Below are 24277 nucleotides of genomic sequence, written 5' to 3'. Positions count from 1 at the left end.
CCCGCGCCGCCGGCCACGCCCCCGACACGCCCCCTGCCCCGGCCACGCCCATGGCCACACCCACCCCGCGCCACGCGCCCCTGCCTGGCGTGCACCGAGTTTGTGAGGGCTCAGCCCGCCGGGGGGGGGGGGGGGGGAAACGGGAGCGGTCACGGCCGGCTTGCGCTGTTTGGGGTTGGGGATTTTCCTCCCCAAAATATCCCCAGTGAGAAGGGTGAGTCCTGAAATCCGAAAGGTTGAATGCCGTTAAGTGACTTTTTCACTTTAAAGGTAAAATACCCACCGTCGGGTGGGTAACGAAAGAGATGGGCTGCTCTAAATCAAAACCACTTTATTAGCGTGACACAGCTGCGTTAGCTCCTATTCTCCTCAGCGATGTAATAATTCCTGAGCCATACGGTGATCCTGTCGCTGAGCGAGTTACCCGCTCACTTGTACATACGGCGAGGAGGAGAAGCCTGCTTCATCGCTTCATCCAGAAGTCAAAAAGCACCCAAAAACGCCATACAGGTTCCAAAAACACAACCTCTGAAGGAACCTCAACTCTGTTTCGCCGCTCCACAGCCACCTGCGGCAGAGCGGGTGCTGCCGAGGGTCCCTGCCGCTGCAGAGGCGACGCTCGCACCCGGTGGGGTCCGTGCCCCCAAAGCCGCAGCCCTGGGAAGGAGCCGTGGGTGCCGGGACGGAGGCGCGGAGCCCAAACGCAGCGACCCAGCAAACAAACTGGGAGGGAGGAGGAAGGTGGGTGTGGGAGGGAGACGCGTGTCCGGTGGGATGGGGGGAAAGGGCTCCAGCACAGGACGGAGCAGCTTTGGGGAGGGACGTCGTCCCCCTCCCGAGACCAGGGAGCACCTTTGAATAATTCGCAGAAATGGATTAATTGAAGCGGAAGAGACAAAAGTACGGATGTTTAATTGATGAAAGAAGAAAGGGCTGGGACTTGACAACTCTGTTTAAGCTCCGCAAGCAGAGATCTGGGTTTAGGAAGGGGGCAGCGATGGCGAGACCTTCTCTGCTTGCCGTGGGCAAAGGGGGGGCTGTAAATACGCGCATGTGAACAAATAGACACATGGGGCCCCGCTGCAGGCAGTGACCACGCAGACCTGAAGGAGGATAAGTACGTGCGGTTCTTGCCAAAATTCTCTCTCTGTCAAATCTAAGATTTTGGGCATCCAAAGCACAGGGGTGCTCACAGCGCTGGGGGAGGCAGAGCCAGCGGCACGCAGAAGCCGGGGGGGCGGTGGGTGCGCGGAGCTCCCTGCCTGAGGTTATCCGAGATACGAGCACGCTGTTGGTGGAAAAGCAACGTTTGGGTTCTGCGCTAGACCCAGATAATACGGGGAGCGTAAACACGGGCCCTGACTCAGGTCTGGATGATGGAGACCAGGTGTATACAAACGGTACAAGGAGGAGAAAAATACAAACGAGAGGTGCTTGGATCCAGCCGCAGTCTTTTGTAGGCTTCGCAGCAAAATCCTAGACACCTCTCGCATAAGACAGACGAGCTGTTCTCACGTGGAATAGGTGAGTTAGAAACGGGAGCTTAGGCTTTCTGCAGAGAGCGTCTTTTGGGGATTTTTCTCCCAGGTGCGACCGTTCTGGCAGTGGAGCGTGCAGCCCCGACACCCAGACCTGCCGGGGCATGGTAAGAACCGTGAAGCGGTTCAGCAGCGGGACAGACCAAATTCCCTCCGAAGCGGGAGCATCTTCAGTAGCAACGAGTAGCAGAAGGTCAGAAAATGAGCGTGAACGCAAGAGGGGAGAAGGCGACGCGCCGCAGCCACGTGCCACCCAGGGACTTCCTCGGCCGGAGTCTCTGCAGCTTCCAGCCCGACGGTTTCCGTGCATGGGTCCAGCTGCCCGCTGAGCCCAGACCCTCCTCTGCCCCCCTCGCCGAGCTGGGATAGCGAGCTGCCCACTTTAACTGGGGTGAATTCAAGGGATAATTCTGTTTGCTCTGGAGCAGAACCGCTGATCTCCAGGGTCCATCTGCCGCTGGGGTCAAGGGCTTGCGGCCAGGACGTGCTGGGAAAGCCATTCGTGAAGGTGTTTCCTCCCCCTCCCCTTTCACTGGCCGTGCGCTGCTGGGCGGCTTAATTTAACCCTACCTCCAGCTGGCACAAACCAAAGGAGAACATTATTAAAAGTCTGATGCCTACGTACCACCCCCCCCCCGAGCTGATTACACAGCTCGTCGCTGAAAATTAAAAAACCTAAAAAAGTAAAGAATAAACTACGCAGGTATTCAGCTATTCTTTAGCTTTTGTAAAAAACTACAGTAGCACTTGTGTACCTCGCCAGCAGGGCAAGGGGTGCGGGAGATTTTTGGGGGGGGTGCTGAGCTTGGGCAGGCGCGAGGCCCAGAGCGAGCGGAGGGCTCCCACCCGGGGCAGCGGGACACAGGGGCTGTCGCAGTGAAAAGGGCCCCCGGGCCACACTAAATCTGTCGGGAGGGTTGTAGGCGCTGCCATCCTACACACAGCGAACACCACAGACAGCACCTGCTGACAGCCGAGCTGGCCGCATGCCGAAGCGGCTCCCATACTCGCTGCTTTCCTCCGAGATATGACCCTGAGCACCAAATCGCTCGAAAAAAGTGATCTTAATTCATTTTTTCCCCATCATTTCAGCTCCTGCTAGAGAACAAACCAACGAACGCTCCACTTAAAAGCAATTCCCAAGGACAACCACCCACCTGAGCCCACTCCTCGTGCGTGCACGAGCAGCGCGCAGCCGGCGGCTCCGCTCTTTGAAGTTAACCGCGTTTTCCCTGTAGCTGACCCACGGAGTATCTGATTAAAGAGAACCCCCACCCCAGGGGCTCCCCTTCCTCACCTTAAAGACGGAAACTTCTTCCTTTTTGCACAATTAGCCGCTTGCCACAGCAAACGCAAAGAGTCCGTGTGGCTTCAGAGGAAGCTGAAATTCACAAAGCCGAATTTCACCGTTAAAATCAGGACGAGGAAAAGAGTCCGTGCGTGGTCTCTGCTCCTCTGGCTGAACTGACTCGGGTTCATTGCGGGAGCCCTGGGCAAACGAAGCGTCACCAGGCACAGCGCCTCTTTGTAACGTGGCTGAACACGAAGCGAAGCCGAGAACGCAAACCTCTTTCCCTTTATGGGAAAAACTAAGGGACCACAGTACAGAAAATGAGGAAATTAGGAGTGATATTCTGCAGTTCTGCTTACCCCTCCCCAAACCAGAATTTTCTTCTTTTAGTGGCAGCTACTACCAAAATCTAAGCATTGTCATATAAAAAAAAAGCATTCCTATCTTCATAGTTTTCTTCTGTTTTGTAATTGAGTGAAATAACCAGTAAATATATCTTAACTAATATCCAAAGGGATAGTCAGTAGTATTATCTGTTAACTTGGAAAAAATGAAGTTAAACCTCACTCAAAAATGTATTTTTTGCATCTGATCTTGTAGAACAGCTATAAAATAACCAAGTGGAGGTGTGCATTAACAGAGCATCAGCTCCTTTAAATGTAAGTTATTTGGGGCTTTTTTCTGATGAAGAAAACATTTGGATCTTGATTTCAACGTGCATACATCATTTTTAATTCCTACATGTTTTAAGTTGTACGACGACTACCCTCCACTTCTCGACACCCCAATACGTAACAGCTTCTAGGTGTAAGTGCCACAGAAGTCAGCTCCCGTCAGCCAACGCGGATGCTCACCCTGCACAACCATGCTGCCACCTCCAGTCTTGTCCATTTAGTACTGGGTTTTAAACCGTTTTTTTCTTAATCTCCCACATCCCCCATCTTCAAGGTTTGGCAGATCTCCCTCTCACAAAGAAGCCATGCCATTACATACCATATTTGTAACAACAAGATACGGCTGAAAGGGTATTTATGCAAAGGCACTCCTGTTCTGTCCGTTATTCCATTAAGAAAACCTTAAGGCATGTTGAAAACCTGCTTTTTGTTCCATTCTGTTCTGAAGGGCTCGTGCAGAAACCTTAAGTCTGCATTGTCAGGGGAGAAGGAAAAGGAGCGCAGCAGTCTCCTAACTCACTGGCATCAGTGTCTCAATGAAAAACTAAATTAAGCCCCAAAATGGTACAGGCTGCGTGCTCACAAATCAGGTGCCATCACCAAACTGAACGTGCCAACCTTGGGCACAGCAGCAGCGTCAAGACTCGTACAGCACGTCCACACAGCACAACGCTGTTTAGAGACAGCCAAGAGCTCCGTGTAGCCGCACCGATTATTATCCCAGAGCCCAGAAGCGGAACGGCCACGCGATGCTGAGTACGCCAACCACGCGGACCCAGCTTGTTTGGCAAAGACCCGCAGATCTCCAAGCCGCACGTCAGAGAACTGCGCAACCCGGGGGGCTGAAGGATCTGTACTCTTCCCAGGCGTGTGTCCTCCACGACGCTGTGCAGACCAAAGCGACTGCTGTCCACCTGAACAGCAAGAGTTCAGACCACTGGCAAGGAGCGTTAAAAGTAGAAACGCGTACACCAACTTTTACTATGCATATTAATAAATATTCTTTATTTAAATTTTGCACATTGCGCTTTAACATATTACATCCAAAACATTTTGCAAATGGATGTCTACTTTGTAAAATCTTATATTCAGCTCATTGTCATTCTGTACAGAATTATAGGTACAACATTACTTTGCCACTAGTTTGCTTTTTGTAAGTCTCACAGTAAGAGAAACATTTAATGAAAAGAGATGGCTTAAATTATAAGAGAGGCTTGCACAGCTACTCAACTAAAGATACAAGCCTGAAGAAAGAACAAAATTAATGAAATCACCTCCACCAGCCTCCCCCCAAAAAAAAACCAAGAAAAAAAAAGAATCACATTAATTTAAGATAAAATTTTGCCATAAGTCACTAAATTAAGTTTTTGAAAGAGAAGGCGCAGTAGTCATCTTGAGAATTTCAGTGAAAGACAGAGCTATTTTATTGTATTTAGTTCGCTCCAGCCGTTGTCAACCAACCGTTACAAATGGGCCCCTTGTGATCATTTAAGCGGCAGTATTTATTAAATTTCTCCTTCAGATGCTGTCGGTATTGTTCTCTATTGCTGTAAAAAGACTTGTTGTTTGCCATAAAGGACTGTATTTCATCTTGTGAGATAAAGATTTCCTCATCAGAAGTGCATTCAGACTCATCCTACAAATGAAAACAGGCATTTGAGAACTCGAGCATGGCCCTTCCCGTGCAGTACACCTGTCCTGCAATCACACACGTTGTCTACGGTTGCTCTCAGCAAAGACGCAGCCTTCATGTCACGACACCCCAAGTCTCAGCCGGCTAATCCAGCCACCTGATTCACACACAATGCTCCGCTATTTTTTGGGCAAGAGGCAGCCTATACAATCCCAAAATCTACCAGAATAAGCTTCAGAGTCTTAGCACATTTCTATTGAAAGAGGGTGGCTTTTATGGGAGTTTAAAAGGGGGGGGAAGAGGGGGGGGAAAGGATGTAAAGCAAGGGGAAGGAGAAGGGAAGGAAAGGGAGAGAGAAGAAAGTTGTCCAAGGAGACTGTAGTGGGAAGTAGTATTTGAGGCATGAAGGCAGCAATAATGCATGCTTCATTGTATGGGATAATGAATACTTAGAATACAAGTTCTGTCGCTTGCATTCCAGTGACAGGCAATTTCTCCTCCTCTGCAAAGCCTCAAGTTGTATACTTTACAGAGAACACGCAAAAACAAACAAACTGAACCCTGGGAGAGTAAGCTATGAATCCCAGGTTCAGTTATGATCTCGCTCTTGTAACAGTTCTTCACCGGGATCCGAGTTCTAAACCCCATCCTCAGTCTCAAGGATTTAAAGCAGTACGCCACAACCTGAAATTCAAAGTAAGTGGTTACTTACAAGGAGTTCCACTAAGCTCTTGGCACCTTTTCCAGTATCGGGAACAAGTGACATTTCTGTAGGTTCTGCAAACTGTGACACATTTTTCATATGCTCAAACCAAGGCAACTGCTGCCCGCTTTTTTCTGAGCTACAGCAGCTTTCAGCATGTGTGTCTTTGGTCTTGTCGCGATGAAACTCTGTGTGCATGATATTTCCTGAGGTCTCTCTGTTACCTGGATCTGCCATACAGCTTCCAAGTTTCTGAATCTAAAATTGAAAATAGCCTGTAATGAACTACGAGCAGTGTTAAACCTGAAACGTTTGAGTTTCAGATGGAAGCAGAGGGAAAGAGGAAAGGAAAAAAAGTTCAAAAAGACAGCAAGGTTATATATTTTTGAACCACATGTGCCTGGGGAGGAGGGAGGAACGGCACGTTAATTCACTGAGAGCGTGCAAAAGTGCACGTGCTTAGGAACATAGGAGAGCAGAGACTCCTTCTGCCACAACCCATTTGAGGAAGGATCTCGATTTCAAAACTCAGATGGAAAGGTAACAGAAGATCCTTGTTACCCTGTTTACAGCATCAGTCACAATTGAAATCTGAAATTCTTTTGTACCTACTTTAAAATGTATGCATTTAGATAAGCATTCTGGAATAGCTAAGTTCCTTACATGTTCATTCTCACACTTCAAAGTTTTACTTTTTTTTTTCTTCTTTTTGTTTTTGCCTTTTGTGCTATTCTCTTCCGAATTAGCCCAACATTCCACGCAGCTATCTCCGTCCTCCTCTTTGTCGTCACAGCGATGGACACATGAATCATCTCCTGCAAAACACAGGGAATTTTCTTCTCAGACATGTTAAGTTTTGTGTATCCTAAACCCAGTAATACGTTCTTATCGAACCTACCGTTTTCATCATGGTTGCAAATGCCTTCAGTGCAGGCCACGTCTGATCCCTCTCGAGATCCTGTTTCGCTGCCCTCCATGCTAGACGAATAGCCGCAATCACTACCGTTACAGTGCGGAGATAAACCTGAGACAAAGTGCACAGTTACGGCAATCTTTATTAGCTGCTGCGTATTCTTTAGTTATGCCTCTGACAAGAAAGAATTCTTTAAAAAGTTATTTTTAAAAATAGCTGAGCGCTGTTTACCCCACAAATGGTAGGTGTTTGTAAAAATTAAGAATAATGACATTTAACATACCTTTCTTGATTTTAGGTGAACCTAATAGGGTACCACTACTAGGACAGGTGCAAGAAGTGCTTTCATTAGTAACAATTACTTCTACACAATTGTTAGCTTCTTCGGTGCTACCACAGGCTTTGCAACTACCTTCTGTGAAGTTTGAGTTTTCCTTAAAACAAAAAACAAAAATACTTGCAAGTACTGGAAGTAGCTCAGCCAGCATCTTTATAAAGAATACTCTTTCCATAAGAAAACACAGCTGATGGGGACTGATAACAGCCACAGCATTGCTTGTGATTCTTCAGAAGTATAAGACAACTAAAAAAACCCTAACTACTCTCCCCACAATAATATGACCTACAGTTAGCCCATCAGGTTCAGTCAAGAGATCTACAATAATAATAATTGCGCTTAGTCAATTAAAGCTTTCCTCTCCCCCAAAATTTAATGGTAGTTGTCTGCTACTCATATTCTGAGTGATCAATAGTTGAAAAATATTCTAGCACAACCTGACCCCCTAGATTTAGGATTTAAAAAAAAAAAACAAAACCAAACAAACCACCACCAAACCCCCAAAAGCTAAGGAGTTCCAGGCAATTACTTTACAAAAAGACCGTACTAATCTGAAAGAGTATTACATTCCACTAGCGATCAAAAACTAGTTCCCAAACCTGAAATACAGTAAAAACCTCTCAAGAGTTCGAACATGGAACAGTAAGCTGATGAATGAAGCACTGAATCAGAAATCTAATTATTTAACACCAGCAAAAAGCCAATGCTATCAATGTTTACCTTTGCTTGATTTATTTCCTTCTCTTCTGTTGCCTGCAAAGGAGTAGGGATCTCACATACACACTTATTTTTCCGTCTGTTCTTCCGTTTTTGGCGCTTCTTCTCTTGTTTAAGCTCTCGCACTCTTTCTTCTTCTGAAAATTCTTCACAGAGCTGTTCCAATCGACTAATACCCTGCACTTTTTCCACAGCCATCTGTTTATAAGAGGTTAGATCTATTTATAGATGTTAACACAATTCAAGCTTTTACATTTATAAAAAAGGAGGAGGAAAATAGCTGGTACGTACTTTTTATTATAAAGTCACAGCAACACAACTACGGACTATAGAAGAAAACTGCCTCTCCACATTTAGTCACTACATTTAGATTGCTGGAGATGGAAGTACAGGGGGAGCACTGCGTTTAACTTATGGCCCAAATTCACAGTTTTCAGTAAAAAGCTGCAGACTTGAATGCGTTTTTGGATCTGTGTTTACGTGGTAGATACTCTGATTATCTAACACAGAAAAAACACATTAGAACTAAAATAAATTCATGGGTTTTAGTTTTGTGCCTTTTTTCCAGATCCCTCTGGGAACTCCTTAAGCCAAAACGAGACATCATCTTTCCCACTCACCTTAGATAAGGACTTCATATAAAGATACAACAGCTCCGTACTTCAAATTCATAGCTAACCTTGCATACCAGTATAATTACCCGAGTTTTACATGTAAATGAATTTTCAACACCATACTTTACTAGATTAAAGATCAAGACAAAACCTGACAAAACTGCCACAGTGCACCCAGCCCAGCACCACTTCCACAGCATTATAAGTCTTTAAAAAACATTACTTGTAAAAAAACCTGCAAGAACTAACTAAATTAGGCTTCTACTGTGATCTTTCCCAAATTGATTTTGTTCTTCCTCTGCTGATGTTTAAAAATTTTTAGAGAACAGTCATTATGAACAGAAGATAAATAAAACAAAAAAAGATCTACGTCAAGCCGAAGAGGAATATACTATTGGCACAGGTTGAAGGAACTGCATGGAGTTCTGTCTGAAGTTCAAGACCCCACAGGATTAGAGTGCATTTGAAACACACTGCATGCCAGGGTTAACAGGTGTGTTTGTAATTCAAAAGCACATCCTCCACTTTCACTAATAAGACAAATGAAACTGTTGTAGCCAGAGCTACTATAAATGCTATCAGGTAGAAATACCTTCACTGTGAATTAAAAACACAGAAGATCCAGCGTACTGTAACATGCGACTTGGAAAGTAAAAGCAAGCGTCAATCTTTTATGTTCCAGTAGACTTCACATCGGAATGCGGCTCAGTTGTGCTATGCATTGATATCACACAACTGTCGCCTGCAGTGAACAAGGGATTGAATGCAACACCCTTGAAGCTCCTTCCAGCCCAACGTTAGTAGAAAGCAGAAAAATAATTTTAGTGAAAGTGCACACAGTTACTACAGCAATTCAAATACAAGTTAGATAAAATTGGATTTTTACCTCAAAGCTTTTGCGTAAAGCATCAACACCTAGGTAAAAAAGCATCTGCCATGTTTGTTCCTCAGCCCGCAACTTTTGCCAGATTCGGTGTAATCTTTCATAAAGATGAATACCCAGGCAGGTCAAAACTTCTTCTTGGGCTATGTCTATTGTCTTAGCATGCCTTTCTCTTCGTCTAAAGGAAGAGTTGAACCAAAGTATAGTATGGTTAAAGTAGCTGGAAGTCTACCAAGAGATCAAAGCAGTTCAATGACGTATTTTCTTTATGTACAACTGAAGATATGTTTGCATGAGCAGCTTTTTTAATCGAGTTCTGCTGTGCTGCATGCAGATGCAAAATAGAAAGGACCAGGTCAAAACCACTACCACATTCCTGACACGTTGCTCTGTGCGCGGCACTGTTAAGCTGCACTATGCCTTTCGATCCGTGACTTCTGGAGGTGTCGCCCCATCGGTCTCTGCTTGCTCCTACCAGGTGGGATCGGCAGAGTTTTAATGCCAAAAAGACACAGCCATTCTTTTCTTTCCTAGAATTTGTATTTAGTTTATATAGCAAATAGTTCAGCTTCCTAGACATTTACGCATCAGTTAACTGAAGCTGAATAAACACACAGAAATTTATACATTACTTACCGTACAAAGTAAAAATATTTCAGTATTAATCTGTACCTATCATCTATTACGGAAAAATCATTAGAAAAGGATTTACCCTCCTAATCAGTTATGATTGAGTTCTAACGATATTTGGCTCAGAATTGTATTTTTCATTGGAAAATTTTAAGATGCTAAAACAGGTTCAGAAATTACTATAAAATAAAAATGGCGACAAAACTAAATTGAACACTTGGCATTTGGTAAAACTGTCAACCAAGGTTCTCTTTCTATTTCGCATATTTGGAACACCTCAATGGAAAAGCAGGCAGCCCTAGTGAGCGAACAAATGAACTAGAAGACATTTGGCAATTTCTTTCAGTCTTGCCTTCAGAGTTAAATGCACTTTAAAGTCAAAAGCACATATAAAATCTCTGCTACTTTGAAGCACTATCTTGAAAATCTACTTCAATATGAATATTTACATTCAGAAGTTTATTATGCAGCAAGGAGGCAAAAATCACTTTCGCAAAATACATTCAATAATAAAATAAAGAAGCAAAGCGCTAGATAGCCCACTCTAGCAAATTACATACTCATACCCTCCTGCGAACTCTGGTTCAGCTCGACCCAATAGGTGTGCGATGAAATCTGTTTCACAGCATACATGGATATGACGTTCATGGGGACAGCAACGCAAACCCTCGTAAAGCGCAGCGCAGTAGCCCTTTTCTTTGCTGCAGTCTAGCTCACCAATAAGAATATTGTATGCCCGAAGTACTTTATTTTTGCAGTCAGTGCAAAACCTGTGTTAGAACAGAACATAACAGAACTGAATTCTTATTCAAGCAGAAATTTAGAGCTGCTTAGTCTAAGTTACAATATACTGAGCTATTTAATAGCGCATGCTATATTTAAACTAGGTCACATAAGGTTTATGTTACTTCAAAAGGTAAAATAGGAAGACTTTGGCTGCAAGCCACGCAAGTTTACTATATGTATTATACTGCCTATCATATATTACAAGTCTGGATATCAACTTTCATGCCCCAAGGCATAAGTCAGGCTAATTGTTAATATGAGAAATTCCTATATAGATATGCAATTCCATATTTGTTCAAAGATCAGAAATCCAATAGTGAACAAACCGAATCATTAGTACAAGCCAGAACAAAATTCCTCTTAGGTAACACGCTCCAAGTTACTTTATAGGAAGTATTTAAAGTATACTCAAGTGAGTGATAAGCAATAAGAAAAAAAAAAAATTTCCTCTGTTGCTTGCTGTGTAAGAGCGATGTTTCCACTACAAGCACCTTTAAACATATTTTGAATTATTAGATTACTGCACAGATAGCCAAACAAGGTTTATTTACAACACAATGTATTCAATTTAAGCATGTGATAGCTCAGATAACTAATACGAGAAGAGTATAATTATGAAGTCTATTATAATTACAATACAACCAAATTAATCTCATTCTATTTTATAAGAGGAAGTAATCTTCAAGCAGCTACAAAACCTCTTGCTGTATTATTCTAAAAATGCAAGTCAGACAAGCTGCTCACATTTCAGCTTTCAGCTTGAAAAGCTGGCTCTTCATGCCATCTCTGGATGGTGTTTTTCCCTTTCCTAGTTTGTCCAGTCACTTGACAACACTAAGACAAACATATTTTGATGTTTGATAGAACTATGATAACTGGCTAGTTTCTGTGGTGAAAGGAAAGAAAACAGTAATATTATTGCAGGTTAGCATCAGGATCGCTGCCAACACCATGTTTAATGTCACAGGAGATTAAAGCTATTTTGTTTCCAAAGTGTTATTTCCACACCACCACCCCCGCACCCATCTGTGCCCCCACAGTTTATATCAGAACCTTGAGACTACTGGAAATTAAAACTTTTTAATCAGCATGGTAGCTACCGTACACATGCAACAATAAGTTAGGAGCCTCTTTTTTCCCCTGCAAGAGACAGCTAATACCACTAGCACTACTAAGTCATAAACAACTGTTTTAAAACAGTGATTCACAAGCAACACCAAGCCTAAAATCTGCTTCTATTAGTTTAGTTCACATTATTTTGAAATGGCACATAGTCCCCAAAAGCCTAAAAGGAGTCCCAGAGTAGGCTACTTGTGAAATAATATACAGTTTTAATACGTCAAGTTGTAAATCATAATTTAATCCTAACAAAAATAAAGATAATGACTATGACTTCCCCTACCACAACCCAGAACAATTGGTAAAACACAAAGAATATTTCACCACTTCAGTCTCATCAATTGTTACAATGCAATCTAGCAAGGTTCTCCATCGCCATGAAGCTCTTAAATTTTAGAAGGGTATCTGACCAATCTTTTAAATATCATGTGAACTCTACATACATTTTGATTAAAAAAAGAAATGCAGCGTGTATTCCTCAAAATGAAGGTGTACCTGTGTTCTGTTAACATACCTGTGTTTTCGTAGATAGGTTTCTAATGTTTCTAAAAGGCAACTAGAGTCAATTAAAACTACTTCATCCCTGCACTCCTGGGACATGAGCTCCCACACATCCATCCAACAACCCCTGCAAAAAAAATCGTAAGAAACAAAAGACTGTACATTATCCTGTTAAGGGTTTAGAAAAGATGCAAAATAAAGCATCGTTAGTTTACCTGACTGCTCCCTGGAAAGGTCCATAGTGGAAAGTGATGCTACACTTGCTCTCCTCCTTCTTGCTGTCTTCGCTATTTTTCTTATCTGCACTTAATTTCTCTGTACTGAGTGTGCTACTGCTCCCTTCACTGTCACATAGTATTAAAAAACATTCTTTTAAGCCTATACCATATATATTATGAACTAGTTATTTTTCCTAAACAAATGCTACAAAAATGCTAGCGTGTTCCTTAATTAACTTTGAATCCTTTATAGGCTAAGCCTTAGCTTCCAGTAAAGTTGGGGTCAGACATGAGATACAAATGGTACTGTCTGTGTTTATAAACCCAGATTCATAATGACTTTTTAAAGTAACAGCTGAAAACCAGTAGTAATTTTTCAGAATATTACCTTAAGTATAAACATATACAAGTTTCAATACTTCTGGCAGATTAATTTTCATATGACAACTTACTAAAAAAAAAGCCCAAGGAAAAAAGCAAAACAAAAAACCCGACAAACTTCCACACATCTACCACCATAATAAACCATAAAACACCCTACATTAAGTTTCCAAAATTTGTTAAAAAACATCTCAAACTTTACAACACACATTTGGATATGCTAAAAAGTACACTTATAGAGCAAAGAACAAACTTTACATAGCAAGTCATGTTTACTTACAGGCTCGTCTACACTTGACATTTTATCAGAACGGTCATTTCTGTTTAAGTGCATGCATGGATGCAACAGAGCAGGAAAACAGGGGAAGAAGCACTCCTATTTAATAATTAGCTCCTCAAGAGTATTTCCGTATGCTGTTATCTAGTTTGCCAGATCATATGGCTTGCATTTGAGAGGTTAAAATGCTCCTTAGCCCTGAATGGAACCAAGTAGCCATAAACCAGGCACATTGAAACTGAGGACATCAAGGAACTCTCAAGCGGTATTACCTAGTTACGTAACTTGTATAATTAAACACACAATTACAATTCAAAGCCTTTTTTGTATGTATAAAATGCCTAACAGATGCAACTCACCTGAAGAAGGTTCTTTTAATGAAATCAAGCAGAAGCTCTAAGTTGATAAATAAAACTTGTTCTGTAAGACAATTCCATTTGACACCTCCCCATCTAGGGGCTGTTAGCATATTTGCTTCCACTCAAGGTAGCAGATTTATTTGGAGAAATATCAGTACTGATACACCCGGATCACTTCTGTAGCATAACAAACGGCTACCAACTGAGCAAGCAGAGTGCAAGTTGCGTTTCTTTAGCAAACTACGCTGATTGTCCACATGCCATGTTATCAGGCAAAGCTGAAAGCTTTACTTGCAGTACATTAAAATACTGCTTTTCCACATATTCCTTACTAATCTGCCAGCACTCAAAATACTAAGGGGATTTATTCCAGCATGAATTGAGGAAACAAATGCAGCATTTTCCTCTCCATTCAGTTTCAGAATTGTTCTGCCTGGCCAAAATGGTAAGTGCAGCTTCCATGATGTATGTTTTTACACAGAAAAGATTAATCTTAATTAAAAAAACAGCACCCCCCCCTTCCATAATGCTTTGAATTTGCTTTATTAAAAAAAAAAATATATATATATACACCCCTACAATCTCTTGCTTGTATAACATAAGCTTTAAACTAATTATATGAAAGGCCTGTAACCAAAATATAATAGGAGATAATGATTAGCTACCACTATCCTCAAGCAGCACAAGAAAAACCAAGTGTCAAATTCCACATACCTAGCATCTCAGGGGACTTATCTAAACCCAGAGAGACTCGTGTCTGCATAGAAAAACACATCCTGGAACTGGAAACCATGATCGAGCTTTCACAGGTTGTATGCTTAACCAGTAGCAGAACACAACTGGCTTAAAAAAGGTCCAAGACTCTCCAACTAAGCATAGTAGTCTAATTTATTGATCATCACATAAAAAAAACCCCAAACATAAAAAACACCCCACAAACAAGAAAACTCAAAAAAACCCACAACACATTTACAAGGGGTGTTTTTCTGGTTAACCAGCTGGAATAAACTATTTCAAGACACAGAGGCATCTATCCATCTTTTTCACTGGTGTATTCAAAACATGCTGTCACATTTTGAGAAAATACATTTTACAGACTTCTAGTTTTAACCCTGCAGTCCAACCACAATAAAGTCCTTTATTAAGAGTTGTACAAGGTATTTTTAATAATCCCAAGCAAAATGATATGTATTTGTTTAGCATGTACCCTTTCACCTCAATGTGAGAAAAACTGCTGATCAATCCTCTTGATGTAGGGCACAAAAACCAGTTTGTCTTTCTAGAGCATTGTTTATATCACAACGCAGAAGCCATCCCTGCCCTGAGCAGACTATATTCCAAGTTACATCAGACAAGACATAAAAAACACATCAGACAGCACTGGTTTGTAGTGGCCAAGTTGGGTTTTGGCAACTGGCTTTGAAATTAAACATGGATATTTTTAAACAAAAACAAACCAAAACACCCCACCACCAAGTAAAAGACCCAAAAGCCAAGAGGCAAAAATGGATCAGGTAGAACCAACAAGCACATTTTGGGAAACAGCTGATTTCGTATACTAGCCTTAAACTTTATACGAAAGCATCACCAGTTGCCTTAGGGAGCTCTGACAAAGGGCAGGGGGACAATTCTCATGCCCAGGAAGGAGTACAGATCTTCCCTTGGGACGGCAGAAGACCTTATAGCACTAGTTTTGTCCAGTCAAGAAAGTGTTAGCAAGGGCAGTGGGGAAAGTATTAAACATCCTACTGATAAGACTGTCACTCTTACTGCAGAAAAAAGGGCTAAATGCCTTCTTATAAAAACACATGGAGAAAGGCTCATGCCCTACAACACACACTGCCCAAAACTCCTGAGTACCTCCTGCTCCTCTACTCCACAACTATTTGGGTCTACTATAATGCAAATAGCTTGGAGATCACTACTCTGGCAAACAGATAATAGCATAAGAATTGATCTCACTGCTTGGAAATAAATCAGTATCAATAGTTTGGTTCCTTAAAATATTTTAGATTGAATTGTACATGTTAAACACAAACTTACCCCAAAGGTTTTGGTTTGTGTGTGTCCAGGGAGTGTAACTGACATCTCTTGTTCTTCTTACTTTTGGGAATTGCATCAATCATATCATTTAGTTTGGACCTGTGGAAAAAATGTAACTTAGTATTCTGAAAGCATGGTGATCCAGAGAAATTTTAAAGGGACTGATTCGGCTCATGCATCAGAAAAAAGTATGCAAATGAACATTAAGTGTAAAACTTTCTTCCTGTCCCTCATTTTTACTTGTTATGAGATACAATCCTGCAGTACACAAGGAAAATACAGTACAGATTTTCCAGACAAATCCTAACAAGCAAGATAAAGACAACCCGCATCTAAAAAGCTACTGCCTAACTTCATAAATAACAGCCCTTGAGCAGTGAGACCTATTTCTAAAGTGTAGGGAACCACTAAGACCACTTTATCAAGTTACACTACCTCACCCTCCAACTCTCAATAGCCCCAGCTCTGCACTAACCTCTCCTAGTTCTCACTGGCCTGCTAACTGGAGCAAGAAGGAGAAAGAGCTGAGGCCAACTGGGAGGCAATGGCACACTGTGGTCAGCAGTCACTGTTTGGTCCGCTGACAGCTGAGAAACAAATGGCACTGCGACTGACGCTATTTATTGTGCTAGCCAAACCCAGGAGGTTTCACTTTCTCAGTGTTACCTTTCTACCCAAGAGTAGAAAGGTTTTTCTGGGGGGGGAACTGGGGCTGTTATTTTTTTTTTTAATTTATTTTATTTTTTACATGCAAAGTAGTGGGGTGAAGAAACACTTCTTCCAGACATCAGGAAAAACCCACAGTGCCTATTTCAGATTAACGACTAAGCATTTTAATACTGGTATCTTTCAATTGCAATCACGGCATTGCAACTGATGCTGTGAAAGATTAGGTCATTTGGGTTTATTTTTTCCCAGTTCAGGCAATAACTAGTTTATCATGGCTGTAAAAGACAAGTATGTACTACAAGATGTAAGCTTGTGACAATTCAGTATCCCCAACAAGAAAGCTGCAAAGCCAAATGCACAGAAAGTAGTTTCCCTTTTCTCCAGATTATTATTATCTGAGCAGTTCTAAGATAACTGTGGGTCCAACTTACCCATGCACATAAAACAGTGTATAAAGCTTCTTTGCATCAGTCATACAGCTTCGAGTTACAGAAAGAACCCCCTTTGGCCCTACTGTTAGGGGCTCAAGTGCTGGATTTCCAGACTCAACAAGCTGAGAAAACAGACGTTCCACGCTACGACGACAGCCAACACACGGAACCAGCTGAGAAAGAGCACTCAAAACTTCACGCGATGTGACCATCATAGCAATATTTAGATCCTGCTGTTTAAGCATGCTATGTCTCTAAAACAGAGTAAGAAATGAAATAATTAAATAAAAAGACATCTTAAACTGTTCAAGATTTCTTCACCTTCAACAGCATTTCCTTACCAAAAGACACTCGTGGAAACTGTATGCAGTGCTCAGAGTTTCATGTCACCGTCTTACTGTAGATCACTTAGAATACTTACTGTATGAACAAAACCACGCTTGCTAATATCATAGGAGGAACTCTGCTTCAAGTCTTGCAGTCTACCCTCTGGAAGGGAGCTAGTATTTTTCTCCTCTTGCTCCCTCGTCCTACCACTCAAATCAGCAAACGCTGCTTCCAAACAAATGGCACACCTCCCTGACCTTATCAGGAAGCCCTTTCTTTCCACCTCAGCACGGATGTTTTACTAAAGGGTCTCACATACAACTCTGCAAGTTTTCATCTTCTGCTCACACTCATTTTATCTCTGGCACACAGAAAGGAAATTTCTGGACGCTCATTGGCATATATGGAAATCTCATTTATAACAAACTTGTTCTGTTCAGACCAAGACAATTTAGCAATATTTTTCCTGGAAGGCTAAAAGCCATTTCCTATTACAATTCTAAAACCTGAAATTAAAAAAGCACACATTACTATTCAGGGTGAAACATTTTACTTCAGTAGTGATCATTCAATGTGTGCTAATAATAGAACATTAAAGAGAACACCTTCTAATATTTCTTACGTCAATAAACAATTCTAGGAGCTTCTCCTGGTTCCTCTGTCAAACGCATCCAGGCACACATACACACAAAAAGCACATACCCTTCTATTTCTTCTTCTAACTGTTAAATTACTGACTTGGACTTCATCAACCTGAACTGGCACTAGCACAACTATGCAGAAGAGAGAATCCCTTCCTCACACACCAATCAACACATCTACACTTACAATATCAGCACTACTGGCACTTTCCAACATCATCTGCAAAAGCAGAGTCCTGTCAGTGAATTAATTGTGAGCATCATTTTTTTCCCTGGTTATACAAAGTACAGTTTTGTAAGCATGGTTATATCTATAAAGGGAGTGTCTTGCCACAATAGTATTTTCCTTATTATTGTCATATCACACCACTTAAACACTCCTAATGTAGAAGTGACTTGTCACAACTTCTGGGGAAAGAAAGAAAAGACCATACAACATAGCAAAACTAACCAATCCCATGGAACGTGTAAATACATCAACTGAAAAGAGAAAGTATTTTCAGCTCATTTTATGTAATATATCTTATGAAAAATAAAGCTATTATCAAATAGCATTTAAAGTTTGTGCTTTTAAAGGCAGACACATTAAATAACCTGACAAATGATATCACTCTGCAATAATCCTCTTTCCTGTAATTAATAGTACTAGTCACGGCAACAGCAGGAATGAGCTATTTTCACAACACAGCTATGCTTTATATGCACCATATGTCTGAACTGCTGCTGTCAAACCACAAGTGAAGAAGTCCAAGCTGCATATCAGCACACTGGTCTGCTCCTTAGGACATCAAGTGGCACAGCTTTTCAGTTGCTACAGGTGTTACAGTGCTACAGTTATTTTCCAGAGTGTTAGCAGATAAGTTTCTATTATTAAAGCTTCAAGGGTACCACAAAACCATCTCTCACTATTCAACTATATATAATCTATAGACTGGTACATTAATTTTATCTTGGTATGGTACTAATCATAAGAACTTGATCTTAAGCAATGTACGCTTCCACTTGAAAAAGCAGTTCAAAACTGTTTAGAAGAAAAACCACAAAACGTATTTAGAAATTGTAGTTTCCATTCTGTATAAACTGGCAGTGATCAGAAGATGCATTGTTTTTAAAAGTTTTCAATTCTAACTAGATAGGCAGCAATTGCCTCCTGATGAGACAACAGTATATAAATGCTGTGAAATACAGAAAATGGATGCACCCAGTATACTTTAGTACCAAAATGTCATTGCATATAGGTGCTGACATGTCTTAAGTAATTCAAGGAGTGACACCCCCCTAGAGCAGCAAAAGCATGAATGTAAGGAAAGAAAGATCTGACACGTGGCCTTCTTAAAAAAAAAACCAGAAGGATGTATTTACCTGAATGAACTGTTTTAATTGTGCACTGTTATTCTGATGTCCATCAAGGTTTAGCACATTATCAGGAAATTCCATCACCATCTATAAAAGACAGGGGGGGAAAAAAAAGCTTTCAGAAAAAAAGGCAAACACAGAGCATTAGTTTATTTCACTTTCTTGGGGGAAGTAAGTCAGAAATTATGTTAAATGCTTATTCTTTTCACATGACTATTAGAAGCTTGGGAAAGGATAAAAGTAAGTTTAAGACAGTGAATGTTTCAGCAAAGTAACTAAATGTTTCACTAATATAATGTTCTAGAGGCAGTTAGTTTATAAATGATAACTCAAATAGCTGTTAAAGAGAAAGCAAAGGTTGCTAAATGGAACATCAGTGTTTATAGTATACTATCTACATGACTTGAGACTCTGTTTCAGTTAAAAAAAAAATTGTACTTCAACACACTGAGATCCAAATTGATCCAACAGCCTAACTCAATTTATAAAGCTATGAGAAACAGTCACAACACTTTAATGACTGAGTCAACTCCTTCAAAGGCTAATTTAAAACCATATTAACCCAACAAGGTACTCCAAGTTATTCTTTGTTTTGTATGACTGCAGCTGCAACTCTCGAAAGGCTCAAAGTAAAATGTTAAGCCTACAGATCAATGTGATTACTCCTAAGTAATTAATAATCTTTCTTTTCAAATTACTGAGCAACAAAGAGGGCAATTTCTTGGAGGAGGCTGTGTGTGTGGGGGAGATCAGTAAAATAATTTTCAGTCAAAAATCCAACTTTACAACCAAGGAGGAAAAAATGAAACCAACTAGAAAAATGCATAAAGACTGGCTTAGTTGATCTTCTTTCTCCAAACTGAGAAATATAGAATTTATCAATATGAATATTGAAAGTTCACTTTAAAATCTGAAAGACAAAACAACAGCTCTGGTTAATAACTCTAATACCAATCAACACCAAATGAAATTGTCCGATTCAATCTTTTTCTTCCCTCCACCTTCCCTCAACTGTCTAGTAAAGACAGAATTCCCTGCTGTCTTCATAATTGCTGACACTACCTCTAGAGAACTCATACATTTACTTTTACAGGCACTCAACATTGCTCCAAAATAAACATCTATTCTCTAAGGCCAGAAAGCAAGGCAATATTTTGATCTCACATGTGCTAGAATTGGAACATTAGCACAGCTGCCTTATCTTTGTGCAGAACAGTGCCACAGTCAGTGCTAATTCTGACCTCTCATGCATTTCTTTTCCACCTTCCCTTGCCCCTGACCCATACACACTAAGCAGCAGCACAAGTTTTTGCTACAGAATTACAGGTTTCCTACATTGCTAATTTGATATTTCTATGGGGAAGGAGCTACATGCAAAAGTAAAAGCTCTGTCTGCTAATAACAGACAAAAGAGATAAGTCTGCGTATTTTTTTCCCCTCACCTTCACCTCCCACTATCAGACAACACCTTTAGGTGTTTTGTACAACAGAGTGAAATTGTCAAAGACTAAATTAACTCTTGTGTCTGATGAGATTTTATTAAATGGCTAAACATCACACCCTGAACTGGAAGAAAAAAAATCCCATAATACCACATCAAATGAAATGCCTTCTAGAAATCATAAAAGCTGCTTAAGATATGAAAAGGGTTAAATATTTAAACTTCCTTTAATTTCCAACTGAGTCATAAGAAACAGAAAAGTGTGATAGTGAACAATTCATTTAAGGGAGCAAAATCACATTGCACCTAAACAGCCTTCTGTGCTACTACAAAGTAATGTTACAAGCTTAAGAGCATTATAGGCCATTCATTCACTAATTTGCAATCACCGATTTACTATTTCTAGATTTAAGGCATAGATTAAGTCTTCCAGCTGACTAAGAGAAAGGAAGTAGTCCTATTATTTTTAAAATTTGAGTTTTAAAAGAGGCTAACACAAACCAGTTACTATCAATAAACACCACTATTTTTTAAAGATAATGTTGCAGATGTAAAATTATGTTTCAAAGACAACTGCATCTTTTGCAATAGCTCTCATTAAGAATTTAAAACATAAATTATAGAATATCGAGACAAGGAAGCTCAGAGTTCATTCACTCACTTCTGCAGATTTATTTAATAAAAGCCTCCAGAAACCACCTAGGAATCTGAGTACTTTGTAACGACAGTAACAGAATGGGAAAAAAAAAATGGACCTGAGATAAGATTCCCTCATGGTGAGGATGACTTGCACTTGCATAAACGCCTTTCATCCACATGGATACCAAACTGATTTACAGCTACAGGAACCTCTTCAACCATGAGCATGTCTTGCCTCTGGCGTAAAAAGTAGAAGGATAGCGACAACACAGTGCAATTGCATAAAGTTTAGGCCTGGCGTTACATTCTGGAACTAAACCACGTCTGGAATTTTAGGTCAGTTGAAGTCATCTACCTGACACCTGGTATAGGTTGAGAGAGAGTGAAAATTCGGCTATTAAACACAAGAGCATGGTAAGTCTTCTACTTGACACAATCTAATGAGTATTTTTTTACTAAGGAGTCCATGGAGCGGGGAAAAGAAAAGAAAGAAAAAAAGAGAGAGAAATCTAAGATCTTAAAACTACATGGGGAACAGAGAGGCAAAATAACTTTCAAGGCATGGCCAAGACATCCAAAACCCCCAAACGTACACTATTCCTACACAGCGCTGGGTTTTCCAGGTAATCAACCACTCCAGGAGAGCTAGATATTGCTTTGGACATAAGGGGAAATTTTGCCTAACGTATAAGCACAGTTAACGAGAGATGACAGACTACGTAAAGCCAAAAAAATAGTGATGATACTTGGTAAATTAACAATATGCTATCATGTAAAATGATCAAAACTAAAATATAAAGACTCTTTCTTCAAATGTAGCAAAACGAGATAGGATTGAGATAGATAATCTTTAACAGTAGGATGGAGGGTTAAGAGACTGTCTGAAGATACTCAATTATTTTGTTCTGGAAGATGGAAGAAATTACATTATGAAGTTGATCGTTAGCTGATACAAGTCAGGCATCCTCCCATACTAAAACACAAGATTAGGAATTTAAAGCACATACATTTTACACCATTTAAAGTAACAGCAGTTACTGTCACACCACTGACAGCAACAGAATTCAAATACAAATAATTACAATGCCTAATTACACTGTCCAATTTTATTTTCAACCCAATCTGTTCACACCTTAAGATTAAGACAAACAACTGGCTAGGTAGAGACTCTTTTCCCCCCCCCCATTTGCTCTGTGTTCACCTATGATGCAATTTCTGAGCCTTCCTCTAAACACACAAGGAAAAGAAGAGAGCCTCCAAGCTGCATTTAGTTAATTTTTCCACTGAATCTTCTGGAAATGGCAAAACCCCAATGTTTTCCAATCCTGAATAATACGCTGAAATTGAAGCTCTCTCACATTTGTTGCTGTAGACATGGCAGCACATTATTACAGACTCAATAACCCTTACTTTAAGCCAAAGCTTTCAAAAACACCTTTAGCCTTTTCTTGCCTATTTAAGAGCCTAATAATTACCTAGTTGTAAACCTGGGTTTTAACGTTAATATGGCTCCCTTCCTTATGAATTGAAAAATGGCTTTGCTCCACAGTTGGGCTTGGGCACCCAGACATGCTTGTCACTTGAAAACAAGTTATGCACAGGCCCAAATACAGCGACAACTTTCTTATTATGCGGTTTGCATGTTTTTAGAGCTAGGAATCAGATAAAAAAGTTGCCACATTAAGCGCTGTTAACCCGAAGTGTTGCAAAGTCCCAAAGATTAACGCTGCAGGAGCAAAGGAGGAGCCTAGGAGGCCTGTCTAGAGAAAAGGCCTCGCCTGGGAATTGCAACACACCGCCCGCACACGTTGCAAGCGGGAGGTGCAGGGGCACCCGGTGCTCCGCGGGGCGCAGGCACTCACCGTGAGGGTGTCATCGATGTAGAGGGGAATCTGCCTCTTCTCGAAAGGGAATTCCTCCTCCCCGTCTCTGCAAACTGCAACCAGGCGCGCCATCTCTGCTGCTGTTGCTGCTTCCTCCCAGCTCCAGCCTGCGAGCAGCCAAACCCCGGGGAGGTAAATACCCAACGCGCTTCCCCGGCACACTTTCACCACCCCGGGAACAAGCCTGCTTTACCCCATCGCCTGATTCACCACGCCGAGCGCTGGCCCCGCCGCCAAGCCCACGCCCGGCCGCGCAGCCTGCCCGCCGCTTACAGCCTTGGAAGGGACTCAAAAAGACTACGGGCCGGGAACGGGAGAGGTGGGCAGGCTGGGAAATGCGACATAACATGGAAGAAAGGGAGGGGACGGCGGGGAGGAGCGCACCCGGCCCTCCGCCGGGCACAGCCGGGGGAGGAAGGCCGGAGGCCGGCGGGGGATGGAGCCCGCCGCGCTGCAGGCCGGCCACCCTCCCCCCCCCGCCCGCCCGCCCGCCCGCCGCCGGCCCAGACAGGCTGGCGGGGGACCCGCCCAGCCCGGAGCGGGGTTTGCAGCAGGCTCTCCGCCGCCTCCGTCCCGCCCCACGGCGGCCGGGGAAGAAGAGGAGCAGCGGCGGGGCGAGGGGGCGCCTCCACCTGCGAAGCGGGGCTGCCTCTGCCCCCGGGAGACCTGCTGCCGGGCCGCACCCCACAGCTGCGGGAGGGGGCCCGCCGCTCTCCCGCTCCCCAGCTCCAGCCCGGGATCATCATCACCGCCGCCGCCGCCGCCTGCGGGCCCGCCGCTACCTTCCCCAGGTGGGCTGCAGCCCCGGCGGCGCGGTGGGCAGACCCACCCCTCTCCTCCCTGTCCACGTCCGGCCTTTAGCCAGCACGGCTCCTCGCCCGGGGCTGGCGGTGGCGGGGAGGCAGCCCCGAACGGAGAGGCAGCCGGCGGGCCGGCTCCCGGCCTCCTTCCCCTCCCGCCTCCCCTCAGCCCCACCGGGGCCCCTGCCCTGCGGCCCACCGGCCGCCTCATTCCCCCCCCCCCTCGGGCCTTTACCGGCTCCTTCGCGAGTCGGCGGCCCGGGCGCACTGACAGGCGGGCGGACACCCCGGGCTCCGCCACAGAGCCGCCTTCTTCCTCTCCCCCTCCCCGGGCCCTCCCCACAGGCGGTGGCCCCGGCCCCGGGCCGCCCCGCCCTCCTCTCGCGAGAGACCGCAGCCCCGCCGCTCCCCCCCGGGCCGCGGCCCCGCCTCGCCGCCCCCGGGCCTGGCCGCAGGAGGCGCCCGCTCACCCG

At 42.7% G+C, this 24277-nt stretch overlaps 1 protein-coding gene across 4 annotated transcripts; it reads right to left on the bottom strand.

Annotated features, from left to right (window-relative positions):
- Positions 1–4479: 4479 nt before the first annotated feature.
- GGNBP2 (gametogenetin binding protein 2) lies at positions 4480–24167 on the bottom strand. 4 transcript variants are annotated; one of them, XM_054848043.1, is made up of 14 exons: positions 24040–24167; positions 22984–23111; positions 19048–19128; positions 16718–16971; positions 15618–15716; positions 12353–12466; positions 10494–10703; positions 9307–9481; positions 7810–8004; positions 7036–7186; positions 6738–6863; positions 6503–6654; positions 5849–6097; positions 4480–5139 (listed from the first exon to the last, which is right to left on the bottom strand). In XM_054848043.1, exons 2-14 carry the CDS (start codon positions 23074–23076, stop codon positions 4936–4938), a joined length of 2103 nt encoding a protein of 700 aa, XP_054704018.1. In that variant the 5' UTR covers positions 23077–23111; positions 24040–24167; the 3' UTR covers positions 4480–4935. The 4 variants fall into 4 exon arrangements, with proteins under 4 accessions (XP_054704018.1, XP_054704020.1, XP_054704019.1 ...); XM_054848045.1 differs by having other exon boundaries at positions 10500–10703; XM_054848044.1 differs by lacking the exon at positions 24040–24167 and adding an exon at positions 23198–23797.
- Positions 24168–24277: the final 110 nt, after the last annotated feature.

Source organism: Grus americana, chromosome 19 (genome assembly GCF_028858705.1).
Source record: "Grus americana isolate bGruAme1 chromosome 19, bGruAme1.mat, whole genome shotgun sequence".
NCBI classification, from domain to species: Eukaryota; Metazoa; Chordata; class Aves; order Gruiformes; family Gruidae; genus Grus; species Grus americana.
The sequence above is the reverse complement of the archived record's forward strand: the minus strand, read 5'-3'. Positions and strand labels throughout refer to the sequence as shown.